Here is a 9209-nt window from a genome sequence, read left to right as displayed (position 1 = left end):
TTTGTTTCTGTATTATTATTTTTATTTTTGTTACAGTGGTACCTCGGGTTACATGCACTTCAGGTTACAGACTCCGCTAAACCAGAAATAGTACCTCAGGTTAAGAACTTTGCTTCAGGATGAGAACAGAAATCGCGTGGCGGCAGCAGGAGTCCCAATTAGCTAAAGTGCTGCTTCAGGTTAAGAACAGTTTCAGGTTAAGAAAGGACCTCCGGAATGAATTAAGTACTTAACCCGAGGTACCACTGTATTCTGTATTTACCGTATTTTTCGCTCTATAAGACACACCAGACCATAAGACGCACCTAGTTTTTGGAGGAGGAAAACAAGAAAAAAAATATTCTGAATCCCAGAAGCCAGAACAACAAGAGGGATCGCTGCGCAGCGAAAGCAGCAATCCCTCTCGCTGTTCTGGCTTCTGGGATAGCTGTGCAGCCTGCATTCGCTCCATAAGACGCACACACATTTCCCCTTACTTTTTAGGAGGGAAAAGGTGATTCTTATAGAGCAAAAAAATACGGTATTTTTTTATTTTTAGAAAATTAATAAAATACTATTTTTTTAAAAAATTACAGACTCAGCCATGCTAGCCAGGAGATGCTTAATTCCAGAAATTCAGACTGTTCCCAACCTCTTCTCTCTTTCCTAGGCATGGAAGAAGCGGTGGTTCATCCTTCGCAGTGGGCGAATGAGCGGAGACCCTGATGTGCTGGAGTACTACAAGAACGACCACTCCAAGAAGCCCCTGCGAGTGATCAACCTCAACTTCTGCGAGCAGGTGGACGCCGGCTTGACCTTCAACAAGAAGGAGCTGCAGGACAGCTATGTCTTTGATATCAAGACTAGCGAGAGGACTTTCTACCTGGTGGCGGAAACAGAGGAGGATATGAACAAGTGGGTCCGTTGCATTTGCCAGATCTGTGGATTCAACCAGTCCGAGGAGAACCCAGGTATGCGCGAAATTTCACGGCACAGACGTTGGTACCATTTAGAATAAAAAGTCCTTAAAGCAACAGGCAGTTGTTCCTCTTGTGAAAAGGGTTGTTTCTTACATGTAGAAGTGAAAAACCTGACATGTGTTTTCTAGGATGAGAGCAGGTAAGTTGACAAGTACATTTGTGTGGTCTTAAGCAACCATTATTTTCAAGCTGTCCACAGGGAACAAAAATGACTGGAGATCATGGTAAACCACGTCATGAATTTGGGGTGTCTCAGTAAACCATGTCATTAATTTTGGGGGCTCTTACTGAATCACGTCCTGAATTTGGGGGTTATTGGTGAACCACATCTTGAATTTGGGGGGTCTTGGTGAACCACATCCTGAATTTTGAGACTCTTGGTGAACCACGTTCTGAAGTTGGGTGCTCTTGGTGAACCACATTATGATTTTTGAGGGTCTTTAGCCTGTTCAATAATCCATTCCTGGTCCTCCCTTCTTATAGGCATGTCCATCTTTCAGCATCATAAAGCCCATACCCTTAGCACTTGCTTCCACAGCCTTTCATTTCATGATTTAAAACATCTGCAATAGTGTCCTTTTAATCTGTATATAATAATGTTCACTCTTGCCCTTGCCGTTTCTACATTTACGGGACCGCCTCTTCTGGTATGTCCCACAGAGGACCCTAAGGTCCATGAATAATAATAGCTCAAAGGTCCCAGGCCCTAAGGAAGCCGGACTATCCTCCGCCAGGGCCTTTTCAGTGACGGCTCCGACCTGGTGGAATGCTCTGTCCCACGAGACGAGGGCCCTGCAAGACTTGATCTCCTTCCGCAGGGCCTGTAAGACAGAGCTATTCCGCCTGGCCTTCAATTTGAATTAGCCTGATCCTCTGTTCCCTTTTCCCTTTCCTCTTCTATGAAGAAACCCTTTCTGGGACCCCACATTTAAATTCTTATTCACACACCTCCTTGCTGGCCCTAGTAGGACCAACTTGGCCAGTTAGCCCTGGTGATCATTCAATGTCTACTGACTGGGGTCTCCCCCCCCCCCTCCCCCAAACAAAGTGACCCCTGAATTTTTGAATTTTATTGATATTGATGCTGCATTTTATGTTGTATTCTATGCTGTTTTATGCTGCTTTTAAGTCGCATTTTAATCAATGTTTTATATTTGCTGTTAGCCACCCTGAGCCCGGTTTTTAAACCAGGAAGGGCGGGGTATAAATAAAAATGTATTATTATTGCATTAGAATACTGCATACTCCAGGTGGGTCTGCTTTGAAGGCGATTTGAAAAGTACAGTGAGTCCAAAATGCGGTTGTTAACTGGAGCCTCTAGTCTGGAGCACATAACTCTGCCAATGTTTGATCTGGTTTCCAGCTTGTTTCACGAAGCAGTGGTGGTTTTGACCTTAAATGGCCTGTGACGGAGATAGCTTAAGAACCGCCTCCTGTGATACTGAAAGCATCTGAAAGATTTGAGATGTGCATCAAAGGCTGCATTTGGTGCTGCTAGTGGAGGTGTTACATTTGACAGGGCCTTATCAGCTGTGGCACCGACGTAGCAGAACACCTTCCGAAAGGAGGTCTGCTTGGGTCCACACTGCCTTCGTGGTGTAGTGGTTAAGAGCAGTGGACTTGTAATCTGGTGAACCGGGTTCGCTTCCCCGCTCCTCCACATGCAGCTGCTGGGTGGCCTTGGGCTAGTTACACTTCTCTGAAGTCTCTCAGCCTCACTTGCCTCACAGAGTGTTTGTTGTGGGGGAGGAAGGGAAAGGAGATTGTTAGCTATTTTGAGACTCCTTAAGGGGAGTGAAAGGCAGGATATGAAGTCCAAACTACTCCTCCTCCTCCTCCTCTTCTTCTTCTTCTTCTTCTTCTTCTTCTTCTTCTTCTTCTTCTTCGTGGCTCTTCCAAAGAGCCTTCAGGCCAAAGCCTTATCTGCAATCTTGATTAGAACTGTGTTTCGATATTGCAGAATTTATAGTATTTTATGGTATTGCTGCTTGAGTATTGCCTTAACCGTTTTAGCATTCGTATTGTGACAGCTTAATAATTATTATTATCTATCTATCTATCTATCTATCTATCTATCTATCTCCCCAGCCACTCTGGGCAGCTTCCAACCAAATATCAAAAACAATACAGCATCAGACATTAAAAACTTCCCTAAACAGGTGTCTTTTAAAAGTAAAATAGTTGTTTATTGCCTTGACATCTGCTGGGAGGGCGTTCCACAGGGCAGGCACCACTACCGAGGAGGCCCTCTGCCTGGTTCCCTGTAACTTGGCTTCTCGCAGTGAGGGAACCACCAGAAGGCCCTCGGAGCTGGACCTCAGTGTCCGGGCTGAACGATGGGGGTGGAGATGCTCCTTCAGGTATACAGGACGCACACAAAAGCTTATACCAAGAACAAACTTAGTTGGTCTCTAAGGGTGCTACTGGACAATTTGTTTGATCTTCTTGCAGTCCATGGGACCCTCAAGAATTTCCTCCAGCACCATAATTCAAAAGCATCAATTCTTTGGTGATCAGCCTTCTTTATGGTCCAGCTCTCACTTCCATACATCACTACTGGGAAAACCATAGCTTTAACTATACGGACCTTTGTCGGCAAAGTGATGTCTCTGCTTTTTAAGATGCTGTCGAGGTTTGTCATTGCTTTTCTCCCAAGAAGCAGGCGTCTTTTAATTTCGTGACTGTAAGAACATTAGAAGTTTGCTATACCTCTTCCAAATTAAAACAGGACAGCGGTCATTGGGTGGTGCTAAATCTTCCATGCCGAGAAGAACCCTAACACATCTCCTCAAACTTTGAAGGGTGTTTACATTCCAAAGGCTAGAGAGAGAGAGATTCCAAGCTTTTTAAAAAACATATATCCCTGGTTGTTCACGCCCTTGGCTCTCTAACTGCCTATCCATTGGGTGTTTACAGATATCAAGATGACCAAACTCCTTCTTGTCCAACTAAACTAAAAATACCTTCAGAACCTCCTTTTCCTCCTTATAACTCGGTAAAGTAGCATCTTCATTAATGGTGCCATGCCAATGTTAAGAAGAGTTTGGATTTGATATCCCGCTTTATCACTACCCGAAGGAGTCTCAAAGCGACTAACATTCTCCTTTCCCTTCCTCCCCCACAACAAACACTCTGTGAGGTGAGTGAGGCTGAGAGACTTCAGAGAAGTGTGACTGGCCCAAGGTCACCCAGCAGCTGCATGTGGAGGAGCGGAGACGCGAACCCGGTTCCCCAGATTACGAGTCTACCGCTCTTAACCACTAACCACACTGGCTCTCATATCCAGTTTCCGTATTCTGGGTTCTTGGGAGAGGGACCACCAGATGGCACCTTGCTGAGGAATGCAAGTTGTTTGGCTTTTTGGAGATGTCCCTTTGGAGGACTTTGGTCTCGACATTTATCAGTCAGACGTCCGGGCTGCAGTTTGTGTTCCCGTTAGCAAAACAAGCCCCGGTTCTGCAGAATCAATACAGAACTTCCATGTGTAATCGAAGTCTGGCTATTGTCATCAGTGGCACCGTGGAAAACAAGCTAGGAGCAGGCTCGTCCCGGAGGGAAGAGAGGAATTGTTTGAAGTGGAAAAGCTCCAAGCGTCGACCAAGTGACCTCAGTGGCAGGCGAGAGGAGGGCCTTGCAAGAGGAACTCGCACTTGGTTAGTGCCCCAGGAAAGGAAGCAAATTCACCTGCCAAGACTGATCTCTTCTCAGCTAGCCTAACGAAAAGCCACAGCGTTTGGCAGCCGCAAACTTAGCAGACGTGTCTGGATGCATTAGGGAAGAGAGGCGTCTTGAGGTGGGAATCAATTGCTCCCAAGCTGTTTTATGTTCACAGGAAGAAGGAAGACTTGAGCCTACAGAGGACATATGGCCGTTTATAGATATTCCTGATGCATTCTGGGTGTAGATCATGGGATGTGAAACACAAGAGCAGTCAAGTACAACATTCCTAGAATTTACACATGGGGAGGAATGTTTGTCCAGCCAGCAGGAAAACTTCCTGTTTCCTTCTGGGCTGGGGCAGACTTCCTCTGCATGTGACTAGAGGTGGGCGTGGCCTCACCTGTGCAGGTAACGACAAAAGCACAGGGCAGGGCAGCCATCTCTCTCTCTCTTTGACTGCATGCATCGAAGAAGCAACATCCGCTTAGCCAAAGATGCTCTCTTGACTTCCAGCCAAGAGAGGACAAAGGGACTGTCTCCTTATGAGATAGTTTCCAGGTGTATGTTACTTTTCTAAGCTAAGTCTGCCTTCTGGGATCCGATTGTGAACATAATGTGAGTAAGCTCTTTTTATACTTCTATAGAAGACTGTGTCGTGTCTTATCTTTTATGAGGGAATAAGGGGGAAATACCAGAACAGTGATTAGAGAGGCTTTAGTGAGCCTGAGCAAATGCATCCGCTGAGTTTAAAAAGGGGAAAGTTACTCTGCTAAATTTTGAACTTGTTTACACAAGTTGGAAAGGCTATAATCAAACAATATATCCTCTCCTGCATCCCTGAACATTCCCACATAGATGCCTTCTAAATCCTCGTGTGGCTGAACCTTTTCATCAAGAGTGATTATCTTCTAGCTTCTCTCCTGCCCTGACTGCCTCCTCGATTCACCAATCTTTCCCCCAGCCCAGCATTCTTCAAAGACAATAGTGGGGACCAATTATAGCCCTCAAGCCCTCCCTACCTGGCCCTTGGGGTTCTCCCTAGGCCACACCCCTCACTCATCCTCCTTCACACCCCTTTTGCATGTTTTGGCCTAGCAAGGATGTGCCCCTGAAACCTGACGATGCCTCTTGATTGTCTGGACAGAGGGATGTTTTGGTTTGTGCGGAAACTAGCCTGCTATACAGTCGTACCTTGGTTTTCGAACAGCTTAGTTCTCGAACGTTTTGTCTCCTGAACGCCGCAAGCCCGGAAGTAAGTGCTCTGGTTTGCGAACTATTTTTGGAAGTCGAACGTCCGACGGGCCTTTGTGGCTTCCGATTGGCTGCAGGAGCTGCGCTTTGGCTTTCAGAAGCCGCGCTTTGGCTTTTGAACGTTTTAAAAGTCAAACGGACATCCGGAACAGATTCCGTTTGACTTCCAATGTACGACTGTAATGTCAAAATTTACATTCATTTCTCTGCCCACTTTTGAGGAGACCAGACAAATTAATGAGGACTAGTCTTAGTAGTATTAATGGCTATGTTGCATGCCACCAAGCAACAGATCATAGCTGTCAACGTTTCCCCTTTTTAAAGGGAAATTCCCTTATTCCGAATAGGATTCCTCACAAGAAAAGGGAAACAGCTGTGCAACAGATGCCAACAAGGGGCAGGAGTAGAAGAGTAGTCTTTGTGTCTGCTTCACAAAGTAACTTAACACAAGCAGAGTCCAGAGAGAAAGAAATCCCAATAACACTTTGCTGTGGTAAACAGTGCATAGCCATAGGCAAAATAAAGTTTTGCCTTTCTTAGTTCAGGCCTTGTACAGAGAAGGGAGACATTCAACCAAACACACAGAGGACAAGCTCCCTCGGAAGTGCATAGCCAATCAGAGCACTAGAGATCATGCTACTCTGACTGGATGCTAAGCAACACCTCCACACATGCCCCTTGGTTGGCTGGTTTACTGATAACATAATTAACCCTCGAGTTGAAAATGTAATGATTCCTGCTGCTGCACATCCAACACTGTCCGGCTTGTAGGCTTCCAGGAACTATCTGTATGGCCACTATAGGAAGCCATACATGGCTCCGAGTAGATCTTTGGTGTGATCCATCACGGCATTTCTGGTTCTTGCTATCCACAAGCTGGGTACGTGCTTGAGCCACGTGGTCTCGTTCCTTGGGCTTGACTTGCAGCATTCACGCCAAAGCACTGGCTATCCTTGCTGCAGAAATGTTAATCGCTTCTTAGGAATGGCGCTGTCTGTATTTTGCCTGCCCCAATGGGCAGGTGTCCAACTCTCATCTGGGAACCGAAGTTTCTCATCTGTTTTGCTAAAACATACTTTTGTGTGCTGTTAGCTCTCTGCCTCTCTCTTTCTGCCTCCCCCCTCTCACTTTTGGATCGGATGAGGAATCCAGCCCAACCCACTCTGAGCTATGCTTAAAATAAATATTGCTCAGGGGACAAGTGCAGGCTTCCCATAAAATTCATCTGTATTTGGCTGTGATGAGACTAGATGGGCCCGATCCAGCAGCCAAACTCTTCTTCAGTCCTTAAGTGCGTCGTTCAGATTTCTGAAGCAGGAAGGCTCGTGGAACAAAAACACGGACTGTGATTTGTTTTCAGCAGCTGGGTGCTCCCACAATAGCAGGCCTCCGAGCCCAACTTGAGTGCAACGCCTGAAGGCCCCAACTCTGTAGGGCTGAGGTGTCTTCAGCCCCCCCCCCCCAAGTCTGTTGAGATGAGGCTGAGGACCCCCCCCCAAAAAAAAAATCTGTGCTGGATTACCATACAGGCAGAGTAGGCACCAGCCGATGGGTCCTTTTCAGGGCCCTGCAAGATCAAAATAATATTGATTTGATCTTGAAAGAAAATTACAGTGGACGCTCGGGTTGCGAACGTGATCCGTGTGGGATGCACGTTCGCAACCCGCAGCGTACCAGTCTGCGTATGAGCGGGTTGCGATTCAGTGCTTCTGCGCATGCGCGACCACCGAAACCCGGAAGTAACCCGTTCCAGTACTTCCGGGTTTCGGCGGGTGCGTAACCCAAAAAAGCGCAACATGAAGCGGCTGTAACCCGAGGTATGACTTGTTGTAAACAAAAATTGCCCTTTTCCCTTATGGGGTATCCAAGAGCCCATATAGAGTCCTTACATAGGTTCCCTATTGGTAGGAGAGAATAACAGAGGCCAACCAGAGAATATTGAGAAGCAAAGCAGCTAGTAAGCTTGATCTTTATTGATCTGTTGCAACAAGGTGCTCCCCTCACCCACAGGAGAGGAAGAGCACCCAGAAAAATGGTGCACAAGGCCTTATAAAGACTTTTGAAATTGCCACCCTGTAGATCAAGACCACCCCCAGAAACATCATACATACATCACAGAAGGGGTGTAACCTAAGACCACCCCTCAGATACATCACACCTACATCACTGATATAATAATAATAATAATAATAATAATAATAATAATAATAATTTATTTATACCCCGCCCATCTGGCTGGGTTTCTCCAGCCACTCTGGGCGGCTTCCAACAGAATATTAAAATACAATAACCTATTAAACATTAAAAGCTTCCCTAAACAGGGCTGCCTTCAGATGTCTTCTAAAAGTCTGGTAGTTGTTCTTCTCTTTGACATCTGGTGGGAGAACGTTCAACAGGGTGGGTGCCGCTACCAAGAAGGCCCTCTGCCTGGTTCCCTGTAACTTGGCTTCTCGCAGTGAGAAAACTGCCAGAAGGCCCTCGGAGCTGGACCTCAGTGTTCAGGCAGAACAATGGGGGTGGAGACACTCCTTCAGGTCTACTGGGCCGAGGCTGTTCAGCGGGCTTTGAAGGTCAGCACCAACACTTTGAATTGTGCTCGGAAACGTACTGGGAGCCAGTGTAGGTCTTTCAAGACCTGTGTTATGTGGTCTCGGCGGCTGCTCCCAGTCACCAGTCTAGCTGCCTGAAGACTGGTTAAACGAGAAACTGAAGGGACCAAGTGTCATATAGCTCTGTCGGTAGTGCATGAGACTCCTAATATTGGGGTCGTGGGTTCGAGCCCCATGTTGGGTGAAAATTCCTGAATTGCAGGGGGTTGGACTGGATGACCCTCGTGGTCCCTTCCAACTCTATGGCCCACCCCCTGCATGCCCTCAGGTGGTGTTTCCCAAATGCCTCACACTTGAGCATGAAAAATCAGGATTAATTTGCTTGCAAAGGAGCCCGTTTCGAGGAACTACTTGAATTAATTCATTCTCCCCATCTTTTGATGCATTTCTGTGCATGGCCTGAAAAGCACAACCTTGGAAGTGTGTACAGTGTGTCTCCTCAGGTCGCACAGTTCCCGCCCCCCACCCCCCGGTATGGGATTTGCTTCTCTCCCTCCCCACAGAAGATCTTTGGAAAGGAGGAAGAAAGAAAAGCAAGGGGACAAGTGTGTTTGGGGAAGAGAATGGAGGGGAGAGGGGTGTCTGAGTCACAGACTGTTCTGACACAGGGGCACAAAGGACTTAGTGTGAACACAGCGGCCTTTGGAAGCAAAGTTCAGAGTGGTCCCATCAGAGAACTCTGTGTGTTCGCAATGGTCCTCTGGTGGCAACAGAAGTTAACTTTTAACTC

At 46.7% G+C, this 9209-nt stretch overlaps 1 protein-coding gene across 2 annotated transcripts in view; it reads left to right on the top strand.

The window, feature by feature from the left end:
• The window catches only part of GAB2 (GRB2 associated binding protein 2), a 148834-nt gene that overhangs the window by 82486 nt on the left and 57139 nt on the right, over nt 1–9209 (top strand). For both annotated transcript variants that reach the window (XM_081002093.1, XM_081002094.1), the window contains exon 2: nt 650–950. In XM_081002093.1, the coding sequence (XP_080858219.1) occupies nt 650–950 (301 nt within the window). The remainder of the gene's footprint in view (nt 1–649; nt 951–9209) is intronic.

The sequence above is a fragment of the Podarcis pityusensis genome (genome assembly GCF_964106645.2).
Source record: "Podarcis pityusensis genome assembly, chromosome: 4".
NCBI classification, from domain to species: Eukaryota; Metazoa; Chordata; class Lepidosauria; order Squamata; family Lacertidae; genus Podarcis; species Podarcis pityusensis.
The sequence above is the reverse complement of the archived record's forward strand: the minus strand, read 5'-3'. Positions and strand labels throughout refer to the sequence as shown.